At 35.1% G+C, this 22,298-nt stretch overlaps 1 protein-coding gene across 1 annotated transcript in view; it reads left to right on the top strand.

The window, feature by feature from the left end:
• Window positions 1-20,441, top strand: part of TDRD1 (tudor domain containing 1) — a 49,179-nt gene extending 28,738 nt beyond the window's left edge. The window contains exons 14-24 of the mRNA XM_043987801.1: window positions 331-576; window positions 3,624-3,761; window positions 9,156-9,266; window positions 10,481-10,651; window positions 11,258-11,533; window positions 16,319-16,438; window positions 17,604-17,720; window positions 19,090-19,257; window positions 19,775-19,996; window positions 20,193-20,230; window positions 20,313-20,441. Coding sequence (XP_043843736.1) covers window positions 331-576; window positions 3,624-3,761; window positions 9,156-9,266; window positions 10,481-10,651; window positions 11,258-11,533; window positions 16,319-16,438; window positions 17,604-17,720; window positions 19,090-19,257; window positions 19,775-19,996; window positions 20,193-20,230; window positions 20,313-20,405 — 1,700 coding nt within the window. The 3' untranslated portion in view covers window positions 20,406-20,441. The remainder of the gene's footprint in view (window positions 1-330; window positions 577-3,623; window positions 3,762-9,155; window positions 9,267-10,480; window positions 10,652-11,257; window positions 11,534-16,318; window positions 16,439-17,603; window positions 17,721-19,089; window positions 19,258-19,774; window positions 19,997-20,192; window positions 20,231-20,312) is intronic.
• The last annotated feature ends 1,857 nt before the right edge of the window (window positions 20,442-22,298 follow it).

Raw genomic sequence — 22,298 nt, 5'->3', positions numbered from 1 at the left:
CATACAGCTATTTACAGATTAATGTCCAAAGTAAAGGTGCTAGAGTTAGAATGAAAAGGGTATTGCTTTTTCTTGGAAGTTGAAAAGATTAGAAGAGGGTGGTATAAAAAGAATGTGAGATTTATACTATAATAATTTCAATAACGGGATGAATTTTCCTCATAACTTAGAAGAAGGTGACTTAAATAATTGGGAATTCATACTATAATTTCCATGAAAGTGTTTTACTCATTGTTTAGTATTTTGTTTTATTTTGGCTCTATGCCTCTATTAGTTGTTGAATTATTGCTTTGAGAAACATAAGTAATGTTTTTAAAATACTATTTTAAGGAGTAAAGCCATCATCAGGAGTCTGGTCTCCAGAGGCAATTTGTCTCATGAAAAAATTAATACGAAATAAGATGATTACAGTGAAAGTTGTAGACAAGAAGGAAAATAGTTCTGTCGTGGAGCTCATAGATAAGTCGGTAAAACCCAGTGTCAATGTTTCTAAAATCCTCATCGAAGCCGGCTTTGCTGTAGGAGAAGGCAAGATATTGACAACAGATGCATCCAGTGACTTGAGAGAAATTAGTGGTAAGTAAATGTTTGATTAGCAACTCTAGTAGTGTATATAGTAGAGTACTAAATGGGAAATGGTCTAACAAAATCATGCATAAAACTCAACATATGACTGATAACTTGGTTCATTCACAGTATAGGTAGACTGTGATAAGAAGAGAAATGATAGGGTTCATTTAAATATCAAGATAGTAGGGAAGCACTTATTTGCCTAGCATTGGGGATACCAAGCAAAAGTGGTCCAGTCCTTGTTCTCAAGGAGCTTATATTCTATTGGGAGAGACAAGAACATTTATAAATAGAGACAGGATTAATACAAAGTAAGCAAAAGGTAATTTTGGGAGAACACTAGTAGCTGCAGAGATCAGGAAAGGGGTTTTTTTTTTTTTTGCTTTGCTTTGCTTTGCTTTTGCGGGGACAGTGAGGGTTAAGTCAATTGCCCAGGGTCGCATAGCTAGTAAGTGTCAAGTGTCCGAGGCCAAATTTGAACACATGCCCTCCTGAATCCAGGGCCAATGCTTTATCCACTGTACCACCTAGCTGCCCCCCATCAAGAAAGATTTTATAAAGAAGGTGGTGCTTGATCTGAGGATCACAGATTCAACAGATACAACAGATTGTGCCGGGTTAAGGCAACAAGAGAAGTATTGTAGGCATGGGGTACAGCTAGTGATGAGGACAACAAGAAAAGAGTAATGTATAATAAAACTGAAATGGGCAGGATGAGGCCAAGTTTTTATGGCCTTAAATACAACAGGAGTTTATATAGTTGATACTAATATTAATTGCATGATATGTTACATGAATTATGTACATTACAACCAGTTCTTCATTAGGGAGCTGCTGGAGTTAGAGCAGGGTAGTGACATGGTCTAACCCCTAAGGAAAATTACTTTGGAAAAACCCTAGGAAGAGTTGTGTTAAGTGATATATAGTGAAGTAAGCAGAACCAGGAGAACAGTTTTTATAGTAATAACAGTATTATAAAGAAAATCAACTTTAAAAGATCATAATGATCAACCATAATTTCAAATGACATGATGAAACATGATACCTATCTCCACATAGCCTATAGGCTGAGAATACAAATTGAAGCATATTTCCTTTCTCTTTATTTTTCTGTTTAATTTTGGACATAACAAATGCAGAAATTTGTTTTGTGTGACTATATATTTTTAAGATGTTTTTAAGTGGAGGATGGGGGAAGGTAGAAAGGACAGACTTTAGACGTTAAAACAAAATAGAATTATTGGAGAAAAATAAAATTTTTAAAAATGGATTGGAAGGTGGAGAGATTTGAGTCAGAGAGGCCAGTTAGGAAGCTTTTATAATAGTTCAGACAGTAGGTAATGCAGGTTTAAACTATGGTGCTGGTTGTATGAATAATGAGAAGGGTTCAGGTAAAGATGATGCTGGGATTGGGGCATAGAAATAAGGTTTGGCAAGCATTTGAGAATATGGGGTGAGATACACTTGAGCATAATGCCAGCGTTGCAAATCTGGATAATTGGAAGAATGGTAGTGCTTTTGACAGAAATAATTAAGTTCCAAGATGGCTAAGTTATTGAATTTGAGATATACATAGGTCATCTAATTTGAAATATCTAATGCACAGGACTGAGGCTGAGGCTGAGGCTGAATATATGGATCTAAGAGTTATTTCCATAGAAATGAGAGAGACTGACATTTAAAAAACAAGAAGGGAGTGGTGGAGGGAGCAGTCTGAAGAAGGAAGGGAATTGAGATCAAGAGCACTTGTCAAGGGGCTGGCTCTGAAAGACTGACTTGTTAAAGAGTGGGAGGAGGTGATGTGGGTTTTGAAGTGCAGTAAAGGAATGGATAGGAAAACATTTTGTTGACAGATCCAGTTACCATTAGGAGACTAAGGGCTTAATGTTAAAGGTAACATCCAACTGAGATAGCTAGGTGGCACAATGGATAGAGCACAGGTCCTGGACTCAGGAGAACCTGAGTTCAAATCCACCCTCAGATAGTTACTAGCTGTGTGACCCTGGGCAAGTCACTTAACCCTGTTTGCCTCAGTTCTACTCTGTAAAAATGAGTTGGAGAAGAAAGTGGCAAACTACTCCAGTATTTTTGCCAAGAAAACCCCAAATAGGGTTACAGAGAGTTGGACAGAACTGAAGTGACTCAACAAAACAACAGCTAATTGATAATCCATCAGAAATAGACAATGTGACATATTGGACAGAATCCTGAGCTTTAAGTCAGGAACCCAGGAGTGTGAGTCCTGCTAGACACTTGATTAACTGAGTGATCATGGGTAAATCATTTAACCCCTCAGTCCCAGTTTCCTAATTTGTGAAGTAGGAATGATAAAAGCACTTTCTTTTACAGTTTTGAGGCTCAAATCAAACAACATATGTAAATCTTAACATGCTATAGAAATGTTAGCTATTAAAGGTAATACATTTGAGGTCTGTAGTATATTCATGGGAAAGTAATTTATGATCACAAAATCATAAATTTAGAGCAGAAAAGGGCTTTAGAAATCATTGAGTTAAATGATGCTCATTTTGCACATGAGGAAACTGATGCCATAGATGTTAAATAAGTACATAGCTAGTGCCTGAAGTGGAATTTTAACCTAGGTTTCTCTGATTTCATGTCTTACCTTACCAAGCTACTTATACAGTCTGATTAGCCTTGTTAGGAGCAGGCCATCCAGCCTTTCTTCCAAGACCTCTGATAAAGGAGAACCTCTTTGACTTCCATAGTTTATTACTCTTCCTCCTGTTCTCACTGTTGTTCTTATCTTCTTTCTTTGCTCCTTCTCACCCCAACATACAAAATCATAAACTCGGTCTCTGATTCTCAACAGCATCCATGTGTAAGGCATGCCAGGTGATAAGGGATATATAAAAATAACTGTTAAAATAATCCTTACCTTCAAGAGCTTAAAGTCCTAGAAAAAGAGAAAAATGTATGTACAAATAACCATAACATTAAAATAAAAGACAGATTCATAAACATATAAAATACTGTGTATTGGGGATTTTTTCTTTCGATATTCTAATGCAGTTTTCTTTTTGTCTTCATAGCTCCCCTAACTGCAGAAGAAATAGAAGACAAATTTGAATGGACTTGGGTTGAACTAGCTATTAATGAGACTGTAAATGTTATGGTTTGTATGTTATATAATCCTGGAGAATTCTATTGTCATATACTTAAAGATGATGGTAAGTTACTTATAGTTCTATACCAATTTATCTTTATATAATCTTCATTTTATTAATGTGTTAGTTTTTGACACAATATAAACATTCATCTCTTTAAAGGAAAGAAGTAAGTTATCTTTCTGTTTTTAAGAGGTAATTTACTTCAAATAACTTGACTTTCATACTTCCTATGTTAATGATTCTGTCCTTTCACTTATGTAGGTGTTCCTTCCTGTAGTGCTAATCATAACCCATCCAGGTCCTCTCACAAGTCCTCCAGAGGATCTCCCCAATGTGATAGAAACATTTGTTCATTTTTAACATCATTTAGGTACCAGTGTATCCTGTGGGTTGCCCTTGTGATTCCTTGCTCTTAATACATAATAACCAAACCACCTACTTTTCTTATCACATATATTAATGATTTTTTTCTCTTCCTGTGCATAAATTCATAATTTATATGCTAAAAACACCATTATTTTGCAGCCTGTCATTTCATTCTTTGCAGATTATAATGCTGCATAATTTGAAATCACAGCACCAGAAAAATATTGGTGTTCATAGGTTTTTGTTTGACATAATTCCTTATTATCATTGAAAGTACTATGTAGTTTCTAAAGCAGGATTCATCCTGATCTCTAACCCCTATTCAGTTTCACACCCAGATTATTATCCAGCTAGAATATCTGTCCAAGATTCATGTACTAATGTAACATCTCAGTGGACTTTTAAAAACAGTTTTGTTGCCTTTGATTCTTACACTGTAGAATCATATCCTTATCAACAGTGTATGTAACATTCTTTGTCTGTAGCTCCTTGCCTCTTAAAATTTTTTTTAGGGGGCAGCTAAGTGGTGCAGTGGATAAAGCACCGGCCTTGGATTCAGAAGGACCTGAGTTCAAATCCAACCTCAGACACTTGGCATTTACTGGCTGTTTGACCCTGGGCAAATCACTTAACCCTCATTGCCCCACAAAAGAAAAAAAAAACAATTAACAACAAAAAAATATTTTTTAAAATACATTCAAACACTAAGATAAACAGAAATGTATGTATATACATATATGAAACAAATTTCATTGATTGTTTTTTAATTATATATTAAATTTAATAAGTAACAAAATTGCCTTTTTGTTTTTTCTTTTCTGTTTTACTTAATGGACATCTTATATAACTACATATAATAGTCTAGTCGAGTAGTCTTGAGCTTATTTTTTCTGCATGGCTTTTTAGACCATACTTTTAAATGGTAAGGAAGCTCCGTACATATTTCAGGGCCTAATGCAATCTGAAAGACCAGATCATCTATAGAAAAGCCCTCTTCCATATTTTCTATGCACTGGATCTCCTTCATGACATAGGCAGTCCTTTTGGCAAGCATGTATTTCCCTATTACATGTTTTACTTGAGATTGATAACCAGAGGATTGTTATGTCTATTAGGGAATCTTCTACAATATTAACATAGTCATGGAAGATGCTTTGTTAGGAAAGTCTTTAATGCTGAATTTTGCTCTGAGTCAAATATATATTTTATAGTAAAAAATAACAATAAACCAAGGCTGGATCTTATATTCTCTCAACTTTTTAGTCAGGTATGTTAGCTATGAAGATGTGTGCTAAGCAAAAGCCTGTTTCCTTCTTAATTTTATTAAGACTCTCAATTATGTGAGTAAATAGTACTTAAAGAATTTCTAGATATGAGAAAATAGACATATGGCTTAGTAGTTATTGATTTTCTTGGTTGCCTTTTTTCAGTAGTAATATCTTTTAATTTTTCCTGATCATCTGATATCTTACTCTCTCTCTTCAGAGGTCTGAAAAATTGATCTGTCAGTGCCCTCAGAATCATCTTTTGTTCCCTTTGTATATACTTGGTATCTTACAGTTTCTCTTCCTGTCACTTCTTTGGCATATTGGGCATGGAGACGAACCCAAATGTGTTCCATTCACATACATAAAATAGCTTGCAATAGAAACATTGACAGAATTTTTCCATTTTTCATGTTGGTGGAAACTTCATGTTTCACTTCTAAATAATCATTGAGTGATTTGGGTTTTTATTTTGCTACATGTTGAACTATATAATAGCCTCTAAGGTCCCTTTTTTAATACTGAATTCTGTGATAACTAGTCATTTCTTATCAGTTTTATTTTTGTGATATTCACAACTTACCATTTCCAGAACTTTCCATTTCTCTTTTTGATGAAAGTTTTCTGGATATATAGGTATGGAGCTTTTGTGCAGTTTACAAGCCTTTGTTTGGCCTCTTAAGTATTATAATTCTGAATCTTATTTACTTTTTTTTTTTACTGTCTTCCCCTGCCCAGAGCACTAAGTTATAGGTTAAATTAGTTTATAGTTAAATTAGTTGAGAATCTTCTCAAACTCTGAATTTTCTACCCTCAAAATCCTTTACAGCAAATGTTGGGATATAAACTGCAGTTATCTTCATTGTGATCTTAAAAGTTTGGACTCTTGTTGAAACCAGTTTTTACAGACTCTTAATTTGCTTCTCCAAGGAAAGCTTATGAACCATAGTTCCATGTACTTGCATCTTTCTTATATCTTTTGATATGGTTTGTAGTAAACATGTCAATATTGACATGATTCAGTTCCTATAGTATTAGTTCAACTCACAGTCATTAGAAGATGGTCTCTTATTTAGTGTATCAATTTAAATTAACATTTATAGGCAGGCTAAAAACTGAGTCTTAGTGCCTTTTGCCCCATTTTCCAAACTATCCCAACATCACTCTGTACAAACTGAAAGCCATTTGGTATTTTTGTTTGTTTCATGGTTTGTCATGAGACTTGTGATGGTGAGCCTGTCTGTTAGGCTGATCTTTAGGTAGTAAATATAATGTCTCGCAGGTATAATGTCTCTCAGGGACCATGCTTCTGAAGCCTTTCCTGCTTAGTATGATGGTATTAACCTACATTTATGTAGCATTTTAAGGATTGCAAAGTGCTTTAATATGCCTTCTTTCTTGAGCCTCACAATGATTATTTTCTCCATCTTATATATGAATAGACTGAAGCTTAGTGAGGGTAAGTAATGTTTCCATGGTCACATAGAACTAGAAAATAAAGAGGGGAGGTTTTTTGCTTTTTGGTTGTTTTTGTTTCTTTTTTTTTTTTTTTTGCAGGGCAATGAGGATTAAGTGATTTACCCAGGGTCACACAGCTAGTAAGTTTCAAGCGTCTGAGGCCGGATTTGAATTCAGATCCTCCGGAATCCAGGGCCAGTGCTTTATCCACTGCGCCACCTAGCTGCCCCAACAGGGGAGGTTTTAAACTCAAGTATCTCTATTTATAAGGCCAGTGTTCTGTCCTTTCTATGTTGGCATGTTTTTTGCTTTGTTTTGTTTTTTAACACTTCATGAGCACCTCTAAACCATAAGCCATTGGAGTTATACTTGTAAGAAATACCTAAACAACCCAGTTTGGTTTTATATCACTTGTATTATTAAACCACTATTTGTTTTTCCAAAAATTTCTAAATTTTGAGCAAATTTTAAGTAATAAGCTTACATTTTACAAAGGAAAAAATATTAAATATTCTCCTTAAGTTTAAAAAAAGGAATCATCAGCAGAGATCAATCCCCATATAACCTGGGTTCTTGATTAATTCTTTCTTAAATGTTGATTTAATAAAATAAACTTAGATTTTATGACTGAACCCATAAGAGACACTTGGGAGATCATACAGTAAATTAGCCTTTTCATTTTATGGCTATGGAAACTGAGCACCATGGAGTTTCTGAAGTAGCTTGCCCAAAGGCATAGAGCTAACAAGAATAGAACCCAGGTCTTGTGGGTTCCTAAGCAGTGCCACAAAATTGTACCTGGCTGGTCTCAAGTTAATAGTTTCTTGTGGGGTTGGTTTGTTTGGTTCGGTTTGGTTTGGTTTGGGGGTTTTTTTTGTGGGGTAGTGAGGGTTAAGTGACTTGCCCAGAGTCACACAGCTAGTAAGTGTCAAGTCTCCGAGGTTGAATTTGAACTCAGGTCCTCCTGAATCCAGGGCCAGTGCTTTATCTACTGTGCCACCTAACTGCTCCCCAAATTAATAGTTTCTTGAAGGAAAATGAGGTCATAGTGGGATTCTATCAGTTAAATTATCAAGGTTTTCAGGGGTCTGGATTTCAGGATAAAAAACATGTAGAAGGATGTTATCCATTCTAATCCCACATTTATCACTGTTTGCTGGACAGTTCTAGTTGGATAGAAGATACTTGAACTGGGCTAGATTCCCATACAAGGAGAAAAAAGGGAAAATTCTTTCCAGGTAGAGAAACATCTTATGGAAAATTAATGGGACAAGAAGGGGCAAGATATTTTTAAGTGATTGGTCATATGGCAACCCAGGTGGAACAGTGGATAGAGTGTGGGCCTGAAGTCAGGAAGACACACTTAATAGCTCTGTGACACTGTCAAGTCATTTAACCCTTTTTGCCTCAGTTCCCCATCTGTAAAATGGAGGTGGATAAGAAAATGATAAACCAATCCAGTATCTTTGCCAAGAAAACCCCAAATGAGGTTATGAAGAGTTAGACATGACTGAACAACAACATGTGGCAAGACCAAGGCAGCTTTCCTACTCCTCTATTACTCTCACTTTATCAAGAGAACATGGTGAATATCACCAACATTTTGGGTAAACTTCCTATGGTATATTTATAGGTAGACATGTACAAATGAAATATGAGTTCAGCAGGCATGGATGGGTTATAGTCTGTGTCACTGAAAGAAATACTCATGTTGACAGAGGCACAGATTATTTCATGAGACCAGTTTGGTTGGACAAGGGAGTTTGAACAGATTAGTAGTCAGTGATGAATCTAGAAAGACAGATTGGCTTGAGGACTATGGAGGGAAAGACTTAAGCCCATGGTAAGGAGTTAGAATTGTGTCTCATGCACAATAAATGGCATTTTGATGTATTAGAAATTTTTTACCCATAGAACTTTAAAAAATTCAGAGTTAGCACCTTTATGGTCATGTAAAGTCAATAATATCATATGACAGACTAAAATATTTGAATCGTCTATTGTTGGTTATGGAACTCTACTTAAATTTGTCTGAATAACAATGTTTTTTGATGTAAGAATATCACTGTCATGGATTATTTAGGAAGATTGTGGAAATGTTTCTCTGAAAACATTTAAATGTAGAATAAGAGTTTCCTCAATCTGTAAGCGTTTGGTTATTTTATAATAAGGTATATTATTATTGCTACTGTTACTAAATACAGTTAACTTAATACTTATATGACCTTAGGATCTCTAAAAGTACTGTGATTTCATTTTACTTTTTTCTTTTAAAATAACATTTTTCCTAATTAAAATTTTTTTATCTCTGCTCATATAGTAAAATATTATTCAGGACTGCGTTTTTTCCATTTTGTGTTTTCAGCTTTAAATAGGTTAAATGAAGTGAATAGGTCTCTAGCAGAATTCTGCCAACAAAAAATGTCCAATGATTTTAAACCTGAAATTGGAGAGCCTTGTTGTGCTTATTTTACAGGTAAAATACCCATGATATATTATTGACTTCATTAGAATCTCTGTTCTTTGTACTTTTTTTGCCTTTTTACTAAAAGTATCCTTTCTTTTTAGTCCTTAAATTGAGCTTTCCTTTTGACATGGATTTTCTCTTCATTCTTCTGAGAATCTTTATATAACACTTCCTTTTGTCAGATAAATTTTTAAAAGATTATTTAAATGTTTTTTCATTCTGGAACATGTGTTAATATGTGTGAACTTCTGCTTAAACTAAGTTGATCTTTATCTTTTTTGTGCTTTAAACACATTTGTCCATCTGGTGAAATGTATGGACCCCTTCTCAGAATAATGATTTTAAATACATAAAGTGAAATATGTAAGATGACAGACCATTTATATATAAATAGTTATTAAAATATTAACTTAATGGATATAAGGTTAAGAGCCCTTGTCTAACATAGGGGTAAATTTTAGTTGAAAGACTAGCCAAATTCATTTTTTTGCAATTTAAAGGATTGTTATCGTCTATTATAAATGTTGTTTTGAAAATGTCCCAAATGAAATTTGAATTTAGGAATGAATTTGCTTGCTATTATTTGCTACTGTCATTTTATTATTTATGTCACATAAAATAAGACCTGAGATTAAAAGTAATAAAGGTAAATTATTGCAAATTAATTATCTTTTTTTTTTCAAACTTAAAAATCTTAGCTACAGCTTAACATTTATTTAATAGGTGGATTGTGTATATAACCTTTATCTTATGTAAAAATGCCTTCCCAGAATAGCTGATACTCCCCTAAGAGAGTAGAACTAAGGGACTATCTAAAAGGACAGCTAGGTGGAATAGGGGATGGAACACAGGCTTTGAAGTTAAGAAGACTTATCTTCCTGAATTCAAATCTGGTCTCGGATGCTTGCCTGCTGTGGGACCCTGGGCAAGTCTCTTTAACCCTGTTTGTCTCAGTTTTCTCATATGTAAAATGAGCTGGAGAGGGAAAGTACTCTAGGATCTCTGCCAAAAAAACTCCAAATTGGGTCACAAGTAGTTGGACATGACTGAAAAACAACTGAACAACCACAAATGATTTAGTCCAATAGCAATGAAAGATAGCAAATAACTACAGTTTACTTAACACAAAACGTTAACTTGCATACTATTGTCAATATGTAGCATGTTGAAGAAAAAAAAGTATTTTGTCATAGATGTACTCAAATTCTTTATGTAAAATCTAGGTGATGGTAACTGGTATCGTGCTTTAGTAAAAGAGATATTACCAAGTGCAACTGTTAAAGTGCACTTTGTGGATTATGGAAACATTGAAGAGGTTACTACAGATAAACTTAGAAAGATGTCATCCAAGTTCTTAAAACTTCCATTTCAAGGAATCCGATGCTGGCTAGTAGGTATGTTGGGGAATATAAAATTATTTTAATAGTAAAAATACTTAGAAAGCTCTGATTATTAAACAATATTAAATGTAAAGGCATCACATTAAATTTTTTGTTGTGTTCAGATGCTTCCATTACAATGGAAGATACTACTTCCTATTATGAAATCTTGAGAAATATGTGTTTTAAACACTGGCCCAAATAGTCATACCAGTTCCTATGAAAAGCAATTTTGAATAAGTTGAGTAATTTTAAATTATTTGGGAAGAAGATCAAATAAAGGTAAACTTAACCATTGAAATTAGAAAGTGGCTTTTGACAGTTGTTGCTAGAATAATTTTAAAGCTTTTTGAGTCTTACATGTGCCACCATGACTTAATGTTACTAAATAATGTTTTTAATTTCTGAAAGGAATTTAGGTAAGGTGTATAATTGGAAAGGTCCTAAAGCACAATTCTATTTTTTTTGTTTTATAAATTTATTTTATTTTAAAAGTGGGATTTGCAAATATAGCCTTTATGCTTAGGGATAAAAGGCATAATTGATTGAAAATTGTTAGCCTAAGTGAGCAACAAGATAATTATTCCTGGAAATTCTGTTAATGAAATTGTTGTTCTCCAGATATAAAGCCTAGAAACAAGCATTGGAGTAAAGAAGCCACAGCAAGATTTCAGATGTGTGTTGCAGGGATAAAACTTCAGGCTAAAGTAGTAGATCTCACAGACAGTGGTGCTGGAGTTGAACTCACTGACCTTTCTACTGCTTATCCAAAAATTATAAGTGATATACTTATTGATGAACATTTGGTTTTAAAAGATGAACCACCATGTAAAGATATACCAAATAACAAATCTGTTAGTAAAATTGACTTGCCATTTGAACCTGATGTGCTTCAAGGTAAGACTTCATTTAAAAATGTAATTTGTTGTAATAAAACATTCCCTTATAAATAAAGATTTTAGGATTTCTTTTTCAAGCTGGCACAATTTTCCAATAGCAATTTAATTCAGTGAACATATGGTGAGTATATAGTGTACATAAAGTACTATGTTCATGGAGTTTCAAATCTTGTATATGACCTTTCAGAAAATGAATTATATATTGGATCCAAGCCTCAGTGGTTTTGTCAATATCTATTAACTGTTGAAATGCTATAAGAAGCCACTTTGTTGAAAACTAATATTATATACAGGGCAGCTAGGTAACACAGTGGATAGAGTGCTGGGCCTGGAGTCAGGAGTACCTGAGTTCAGATCTGTACTCAGACATGTAATAGCTGCCTAGGCCAGTCACGACCCTGCTCAAGTTAGTTAAACCTTCTTTGCTTCTGTTTTATCATCTGTCAAATGAGCTGGAGAAGGAAGTGGCAAATCACTCCAGTATCTTTAGAAAACCCTAAATTGGGTCATAAAGAGTTGGACATGACTGAACAACAATAACAAAAATATTATATACATTTCTAATATAATTTTCCTAACAGGTATGATAATAGCTAACATTTATTTATGCAGTTCTTGATATAGGAAACTCCTTAGTAAGGAAATTTCCTCTCTTTATACAGGTTGGCATCTTCTCTACAACTTAGTTTTTTTTGGTTTGTTTGTTTTTGGGCAGGGCAATGAGGGTTAAGTGACTTGCCCAGGGTCACACAGCTAGTAAGTGTCAAGTGTCTGAGGTCAGATTTGAACTCGGGTCCTCCTGAATCCAGGGCCGGTGTTTTATCCACTGTGCCACCTAGCTGCCCCTCTACAACTTAGTTTTAAAGGGCTTTAAAAGGCAAATAGAAGATTTTATATTTGATCTGGAAAGGTATACTAGAGAGCCAAGAGTTTACTGAATAAGGGGATGACATCGTCAGACCTGTGCTTTAAGATCAATTTGACAGCTGAGTGGGAGGTAGGGTGCCAATTGAGTCTGGGAGACTACCCAGAAGACTCTTGAAATAATCTAGGTATGAGGGCATGAGGACCTGCACTATGGTGGTGGCAATGTCAGAGTGATGTCATTGAAGGTAAAAGAAGATTCGGCAATTGATTGCATATACAAGATGAGAAAGACTGAGGAACCAAGGGGCAGCTAATTGCACAGTGGATAAAGCACCGGCCCTGGATTCAGGAGGACTTAAGTTCAAATCCAGCCTCGGACACTTGACACTAGCTGCATGACCTTGGGCAAGTCACTTAACCCTCATTGCCCCACCAAATCAAAAAACAAAACAAAACAAAAAAAAGACTGAGGAGTCAAGCCTGGTGACTAAGAAGATTGTGGTACCCTTGGCAGTGTTTGGGGGAAAAGGGACAGAATCATGGACTAAAATCTGTATGATTCTCATAGTATTTGAATAATAATTTTTTATGCTTACTAGACTTTACCATCCCCACAAGATAATCATCTAATATATTTTTCCTGCTGACCTTTTAAAAAGCCATCTACTAGAAGTAGTGAGTTTCCTCACTACTTTTCTCATTCACTTCTAAACTGACTGCATTATAACTTCTGATCTCCCATTCATCTCAAACTGCTTTCTCCAGAATTACCAATGAACTCTTCTTAATTACCAAATCTTAGGGCCTTTTCTAAATCTCATCCTTCTTGACAGTGTTTTATAATGTCAATCATTTCTCCTTTCTGGGTTTTTGTGACACTAATCTCTCTTAGTTTTCTTCCTATGCCCGTCTGACCACTTACATTCTTCTTGCTTGCTAGATCTTTACTAGTGTCACACTTAGTAGCTATAGATCTTTACTGAAGGCTCTGTCCTAGGCCCTCTTCTCTTTGTCTATATATTCTCATTTGATTATCTCATCAACTCCCATAGGTTCAATTATCATCCCAGATCTATGTATCCAGCCCTCCAAACAGTCAGCAAGCATTGATTAAGCACCTACTATGTGCCAGGCATTGTGCTAAGAACTGGGATACAAAGAAAGGATAAAAAAAAAACCAGCCCTTGTTCTCAAGCAACTCTAACTCAGCCTAATGGTGGAGGCAGCATGCAAACAACTATGTATAAACAGGAAATGTAAAGAATATATTGGAGATGATCTCAGAACAAAGGCAGTAAGATCAAGAAGGACTAGAAAAATGTTCTTATTCTAAGGTGAGAGTTTAGCCAGGGAGGCAGAAATGAACAGAAAATTCCAGGCTTGAGGGATAACCAGTGAAAATGCCTGGAGTTGGAAGATGGATTGAGGGTCACATGCAAAGAAAAGCAAAGAGGCCAGTATTATTAGATCACATAATACCAGAGGGATGGGAGTAACCTGTAAGAAGACTTTAAAGGTGGGAAGAACTTGAGTTATGGCATGCTTTAGAATTCAAATAGAGGATTTTATATTTATTCCCAGAGGCAATAGAGAGCCACCATCGTTTATTGAGTGGAGGCAGAGGGGGAACAGTGTCAGACTTGTGGTTTGTTTGTTTGTTTTTTTGCAGGGCAGTGGTGGTTAAGTGACTTGCCCAGGGTCACACAGCTAGTAAGTGTCAAGTCTCTGAGGCTGGATTTGAACTCAGTTCCTCCTGAATTCAGGGCTGGTGCTTTATCCACTGCGCCACCTAGCTGTCCCAGATTTGTGTTTTAGGAACATTCATTTGACACCTGAGTGCAGGTTCACATGGAGGGGGAGAGACTTGAGGCAGGGAAACCAACCCAAAGACTATTGCAGTATTCCAGACATGAGATGATGAGGGTCTTCAGGCTGGTGGAAGTGTCAGAGACAAAAAGGGGGGTATATATGAGACTTGTTCCAGAGCTAAAAACAACAGGACTTGGCAACTCATTAGATACGATGGATGAGAGAATAAGGAGTTGAGGATGGGTTCACGAGGATAGTGGTACCCTTGACAGTAATAGGAAAGTTAGGATAAACTCTTTCTGGGGAAAATATATTCAGTTTCAGTTTTGGACATGTTGAGTTTAAGGTGTCTATTGGACATCGAATTTGAGATACCCAGTGTGCAATTGGAGATGTGATACTGAAGGTCAGGAGAGGTTAGGGTTGGAGAAATAGACCTGAGAATCATTTTTATATAGAGATGATTGAAATTATGGGAACTGATGAGATCACTGAGTGAAATACTATAGAGGGAGAAGAGAGCCTAAGACATAACCTTGGGGAACATTAATGGTTGTTACTTGGATAAAGATAAAGAAAAAGAAAAAAAAGATAAAGCGAAAGAACAAGGAGATGTCAGACAAAAGGAGAATCAGAAGAGTGTAGTGCCACAAAAACCTAGGAAAAATAAAGTAATTGAAGGAGATTGACAGTGTCACAGGCTGCAGAGAGGTCAAGAATAAAGATTGAGAAAAGGCATTAAATTTTACAATTAATAATTCTTTGCTAACTTTGGCGGGGGAAAAGTTTCAGTTGGATGATGTCAGAAGCCAAACTGCAAAGAGTTAAGAGAATGAGAGGAAAGGAAATGGAGACATTGATTGTATGTGGGTTCGTCAAGGAGTTTAGCCACAAAAGAGGAGAGATATAGGATAACTACTAAAGATGGATGAATCAAGTAAGAGCTTTTGGAGGATAGGAGAGACATGGGTGTGTCTATAGATCATCGGGAAGCAGCCAGGAGACAGAAAGATTAAAGATATGTGAGAGAATGGGGTTAATCGAGGGGGCCAATCTGTTGGAGAAAATCGGATGGAATGTAATCCCTTTTTCACGCAGAGATGTTTTCTTTGGCAAGGAGAAGGGCCCCATTGGATATTTTGACTGGATGTCCTGTAAGGATCTAAGAACATATCCCAAACTGAACTCATCCCTTCCTTCCCTCCTCCTGCCCCCAGCCACTCAAACTAGTTCATTTCCACAAATTCTACATTCCAGCCATTCTGCCCTACTTGTTATTTCTCACACAGGATGCTCAGTCTCCAATATCCATGCCTTCCCACTAGCTAAGCCCATGTTCTGAATTCTCTTTCCTTACCTCCACTTCTTAGAATCTCTTACTTGTTTCAAGACTCAGCTAAATACTACTTTATGCAGAAAGTCTTTTCTGGCCCCTCTTATTTGTTATTGTCTTCCTTCCTGTCTGTTAACTTTGTACCTATTCTGTATATACTATTTTTATTCAATTTTCTTTTATTTTCAGTTTTGAATTCTCTCTTTTCTCTCCCTTCTCCAACTATTTAGAAGGAAAGAAAAATAAAACCCATTACAAATATGTATAGTCAAGCAAAACAAATTCCAGCATTAGCCATATTTCCTTCCCCCTCCCCCCAAAGGAAGCAAAGAAAATATGCTTCAGTCTTCACTAAGTCTGTTAGCTCTCAAACTAGAGGCAGATAGTGTTCCATATAGTTGGGGTTTTTTGTTGGTTTGGTTTGGTTTTGGTTTTTTTGCAGGGCAGTAAGGGTTAAGTTACTTGCCCAGGGTCACACAGCTAGTAAGTGTCAAGTGTCTGAGGCTGGGTTTGAACTCAGGTCCTCCTGAATCCAGTGCCAGTGCTTTATCTACTGTGCCACCTAGCTGTCCCCTCCATATAGTTTTTAAAGTACATGCTGTCTCATTAGAAAATAACTCCATAAGGGCAGAGACTGTTTTAGTTTTTTTCTTTGTATTCTCAGTATTTACCAAAATGCTTGCCATTAAGTACTTAATAACTGCACCTTGATGAATCACATTCTTCCCATTTTGTATAGATTTAATATAAGAACTACATTTTGTATCCTCTTAGCTACCTCTTCTCCTGAGGAGTGGAAGACAATAGAATTCCCAGTTGATGAAATTGTACCAGCTTGTATACTAGAAATAATAAGCCCAAGCTTATTTTATGCATTACCAATTGAGAGTAGAGGTAAGAAAGTAAATTTCAATGCCTAGTATTTATGAAAGTTTGCTTAAAGTAATATTTATGTACACATATATAGTAAACACACACGTGTGTGTTTGTGTGTCTGTGTGTGTGTGTATATATATATATATATATATATATGCACACCCATTTAGTGAAATCTGAGTTATTTTGTATTCTTTACTGTAGTTTTGTTGTGCCCTAGATTTTTAAGAGAGAAATTTACCTGTAATTTGCTTGTCAGTGATGTAGTTTTCAAAATAGACCAAAACAAACTCTTCTGGCTGTATCTGGGTCAACACATCAACCTTGTTTCTTTGTAGTATATTTATGATATTGCATAGTAATAATAATCATAATTGCATAGTAATAATATTCAAAAAACCCAATTCATCAAAGAAACTTTAAATTTTGTTCAGTGTGTTAAGAAAGGAAGGCGCATATATCAAAAATATTTTCAGCAATGAGGGTTGAAGTGAAAAAGATTTTCTGATCAAAAGACATTGCCTAAGAATTCTGATTAATCAAGGTTTTACTGCATCTAAGTGTTTCAAGCCAGTGTTTTCTAATTTAGCCATGATAATTTTATTACTACTCATACCTTTCTACTTTTTGCATAGAAATTTATAATTGGAAGACTCTGGTATTTGGATATGAGATAATAAATTATCAACAGGAGTTGGACAAATCTATGTTGGATGGAGTTGCTTTTAAAATGGTGTAAATTAGACCTTAAAAGAGGTCTTTTTTAAAAAATAATTTAAGTTTAGAAGCACAATGAAAGCTAAAATCTGCTTTGTACATGACTTCATCTTCTCAACTAATATTGAAGTTAACTATGTATAGAGAACTGTCCCCAAAAATCTAGGGATCAAGAATTCTGACAACCCTGCAAATAACAGAAGCCAAAATAAGCATGAATATCTTTTTTTGAAAACTGCAGACACTTGACACTTACTAACTGTATGACCCTGGGCAAGTCACTTAACCCTCATTGCCCCACAAAAATCAGAAACTACAAAGGACAACATACAGACACACAGGTGTATGTCTATTTGTCTAAATACACTTGAAAGATGGATTAACTTGCTATTACTATTAATTTTGATTAAAATGTAGTATACGTAAGCTAAAACTGCTCACAGAATAAATTTTTATATGTTTTAAGCAGACCAAGAAAAATTAAATTTGATGACAGTTAAATTAACAGAACATTGCAACTCTCAGAAAAATAGAGTACTCTTTAAACCAAGAATTGGAGATGTGTGCTGTGCCAGATTCACAAGTAAGGATCTTTCCATTAAAGGAGTAACTATGTTTCTTTTTATAGGTAACTAGAACTTAAAAATGAATTAAGTGCTAAGCTCCTAAAGGTAAGGGGCTCTGTCTCTTCACTTATAGCTAGGCTGTTTAGAAGAATGTTAACAAGGCCAAGGCCATGGTGTGGTCCTAGCATGTGGAAAAACGTATATGTCAGTTCTGTATCTAGCTATTGCAGAAACCTATGCCTTTAGTCACAATTGGAAATCGGGCAAGAACATACGTTGATTTGTACAAACCCATCAACACTTCTAGAAATACAATTTGTCCATGCCCTACCTGTGGTTGGTGAGAAATGTTTTGTTTTGTTTTGTTTTTAAGTGAGGCCATTGGGGTTAAGTGACTTGCCCAGGGTCACACAGCTAGTAAGTATGTGTTAAGTGTCTGAGGCCAGATTTGAACTCAGGTACTCCTGACTCCAGGGCCAGTGCTCTATCCACTGCGCCACCTAGCTGCCCCTTAGAGAAATGCCTTATTTATATATGAAAGTGTTGTGTGCATGTGAATAATGAAAGAGATTCCATGCCATGCAGCATACAGTGGAGAGTAGTTGATTTTATTTAAAAAGATTAGAAGAGTAGAGATATATAAGCAGATCCAAATAGTCATATTTACATAAGCAGATGTGTTGGGTGTCTCAGATGTTGTTGGTTTATATCAAAAGTGATGCTTCTAGGAGCAGCTAGGTGGCACAGTGGATAAAGCATTGGCCCTGGATTCAGGAGGACCTGAGTTCAAATCTGGCCTCAGACACCTGACATTTACTAGCTGTATGACCCTGGGCAAGTCACTTAACCCCCATTGCCCTGCAAGCAAAAAAAAAGTGATGCTTCTAAGTGGATTTGTACATTCTAAGTTAAACTGATGCTTGTTGGCTATATTTTGAGTTACTGTATAAAATGCTAACTTTAAAAAAATCTAGTGGTTTGATAACAATAGAAGCCCATAATTATTATACTTAAATTTGTTCTTAAGAAATGAAAATAAACAAACTGGAATAAAATGAAAGATTAATCTTTAAACTTCTGAGTTAGATATATTTGGGAAAAAAGCATACAGATTGGCTAATCTCTCAGATTTTAGGACAGGGAAATAGTCTTGTGTGCCTATTGGCTCAACTTCTCATTTTCTGCCATAGCAGGCTTTAAGTTTGGTAACAAAAGAGGATGAAACAGTTTTAGTAGGACTGGTTAAGAGTAAAGAAATATGTATCATTTCTCTTTTCTTCGTATATGTGGATTGAAAATTTTTGAGTGACTTAGAATTATTACTGGTCAACTTTCAAGGGATGAGAACATTAAATGTAATTTCTTATTTGAGGTCTCATCTTTTAGGTGACAATTATTGGTACCGTGCTATCATCCTGAAAGTCTCAGAATCTGAGGTAAAAGTACTTTATGCTGACTATGGAAACATTGAAACTTTACCTTTTTCTCGGGTTCAGCCAATCACTACCAGCTACTTGGAACTTCCTTTTCAAATAATTAGGTGCTCATTTGAAGGTAAAGTTTTAATAGTTCTTTTCCAAATGTGAATTTTTTGTAAGTTTGTCCCATCTTGTTGACATGTCTCCCGACCGTGAACTGATGTTCTTCTAACCTCACAGCCTTCTAAGTGTTAATGTTACATACTGTATTTACCTGCTTCTGTTTAATAATATAATTGACTTGTCAATGAACATTTTAATGAGTCTAATAAGGTTTTTAAAATATATACAAATAAAGGCCATTTTTTTGATATCCCAGTTATAGATACAACTAGATGGGATAATACTGGTTCATACTACAAAGACTATTTTCTTTTTGAGAGAAGCCAGATTTATTATTAAAATTCTCTTTTCTAGGAAAAGGCAGTTTTATAAACCCAGCTAAAATATGTAAAATTATTTTGACCTTCATCAGCTGATTAAGACTACTAACTTTCATGACTTTTATAATTAAGATTATCCCTTACAGAATAAGAGATTGTAGGAATGCTGTCATTTTTCTCAGCTAATTATTGTAACTATTTTTTTTCCAGGAATAATGGAATTGGATGGGGGATGGTCTTCATTAGTAATAGAGCAACTAAAAAAACTCATGTTGAACCAGAATGTCATGGTTTCAGTAAAAGGAATCACTAAGAATGTCCATACAGTGTCTGTTGAAAAACGTTCTGAAAATGGTACTGTTAACATAGCTGATAAGCTAGTGATGGAAGGTCTGGCAAAGAACATCACAACTAAAAGTGTTTTGAATAAAGGTAATTTTCTCCAAACTTAAAATTGCACTTTTAGAATTGTTTGTTAGTAAAACTCAGTTGAATACCTCTCACAACTTTTTTTTCTTTTAATATAGAAATAGCTGAAGTGGAAGATGTGTTTGTGTTGAGTATTTTTATTTTTGTCATTATAGCACATTTTATTGATGTGCTAATAGTTTCTTATATTTTCTTATAGGACAGACTAATTGTTGCTGCATAGAGTTAAGGAAACAAGTAAGTTAAATCCCATTAAAATGAAAAGAATTTTGTAAGGTTTTAGTAATAGTGAATATAATTTTTTCTTTTATACCCATAGGTGGAAAAACATGAGGAGATACTACTCTTCCTTTTAAATAACCCAACAAATCAAGATAAATTTACCGAAATGAAAAAGTTGCTAAAAAGTTAAGTATGTTAAATGACATGTGATTTATTTTTTATACCTATTGAGTAAAATCATAGTGAAGTATGTTGTTTGAATGTATCTTACTGAATAACGTTTTGGAGTAACTTTATTCCAAAATCTAATGACCTAGAATCTGGTTTCAGGTTATCTTAATTTTTACATAATTATAGCTTTCATAATTTACTACTGCTGATGAAAATCCTATGCAAAAGAAGTTGGGGTTATAGATAGTTTGGTTCACTTCTGTAGAAAAAGTTTTGCACATATGTTTATATATACACTTTTGTAGTGGGAGCCAAAAAGCACACAGAGGTAGCAATATATTTCATGTCTAAACAAATCTCTTATTTGTGACTTTGATGACTCAGGGTTGATAAATCTGCAAATCTAGGCTTTCAATAAATGTTAGAGCAGTGTGGTGGTAGTTTCCCCATCATTTTTGTTTGCTGGCTTTCTTTGTTTTGTTTTGTTTTCAGAAAAACTATCCAAATTCTAAACCAATCTAGTCAATTAATGGAAGATAAATGGGATTTTAGGATTTTTTGTTCTGTTTTTTAAATTAGGATCACAGATTTAATTTAATTAAGGGTTTTCAGGTTTTTTTTTAAAAAATGCTTACTGACTTCTGTAGAGTTGTAAAATTTATCCTTTGTTCAGTTACTTATAAGTTGAACACATATTAAAAATCAAAGCCAGTTTCATAAACACTACTGTTGATCAATATGAACATGTATGCTAAGAACATAGCTATTCTGCCACTAAATCACAGTAAAACATTAAACAAGTCATTTAACTTCGCTGTGCCTCAGTCTTCTCATCTGTAAAATGTGCCTATCTCACAGGGGTGTTGTGAGGATGAGTTTTTAAAACAATCTATTTCGATGGAAAATGGTGTATATTTCCAGTTTTGTTAATCCCTAAAGGCAGCCTTTTGACAGGACTGGTAGATGAACCAGAAATCTGTGTAATGGAACACTGTTCTTGAGTACGTCAAAAGAGCTGTGATTTCATCGGTGTGGGCGTGCCCATCATTCAACTCCTTCATGTTTAATAGGTGGTTTCATAAGTTGCTCTGGCCAAAAAGCTCATCACCTGGTGGCTGGTCTTCTTGAAACTTAGCTAGATTGGTCCTCATGGTGATGACATTGCACCACAAGGCCTGAACTGGAGGCCTTTCCAGCTTGGTTGTAGGACCTACCAGAGCTTGTGCTCTGTTGATGTAACTTTCAAGAATCCAGGGCCACTTCTGTGCCATGATACAGCATGGAAATGGAATTTTAATGGAGAGTGACCTTCCCTATTCAGGGAACACATGTAGGATTTCATCTGCACCCTGGATGCAATGTTAGAATAACGTTTTTAGAAGAGACGAATGTCAGAAACCAAGGTCTGTGTTACGAAAAATGTTTACTTGATTGCTCAAATATGCTTTCTCCTTTTTATACAAGTCATTATTTTTTCACCCTTACAAAGCCTACCTTCAGTGGATATGTCAGATAGGTTTGAAATATATTATGAATGTTTTCTAACCATTGGAGGAATTTGTGAATTTGTGTCATGATGTATTCTACATCTTGGGGTGGAGGGTGATAAAGGACTTCACTAATAATGAGTAATTGGATTGAGAATAACTTTTATAAATATGTTATTTTTGTTTCAACCTTTTCAGTAAAATAATTGACCAAAACCAGAGAGTGCTGTGGTGATTAGGACACAAGTGGCATTGCAAGCGGGCTGTCATCTCTCACAACTGGTGGAACTATTGCCATGAATATACACATCAATGTAAAATGTATTTTCTTTTGTTTAATCATGTGGAGAGGTGGAAACTTCTATTGTATATCAAATATAAAGCCGTAGGGATGGCACAATGGAATTATTTTCTAACTGCTTGGA

This window comes from Dromiciops gliroides, chromosome 2 (genome assembly GCF_019393635.1).
Source record: "Dromiciops gliroides isolate mDroGli1 chromosome 2, mDroGli1.pri, whole genome shotgun sequence".
NCBI lineage: Eukaryota > Metazoa > Chordata > Mammalia > Microbiotheria > Microbiotheriidae > Dromiciops > Dromiciops gliroides.
This window is presented reverse-complemented; position numbering and strand designations above follow the sequence as displayed.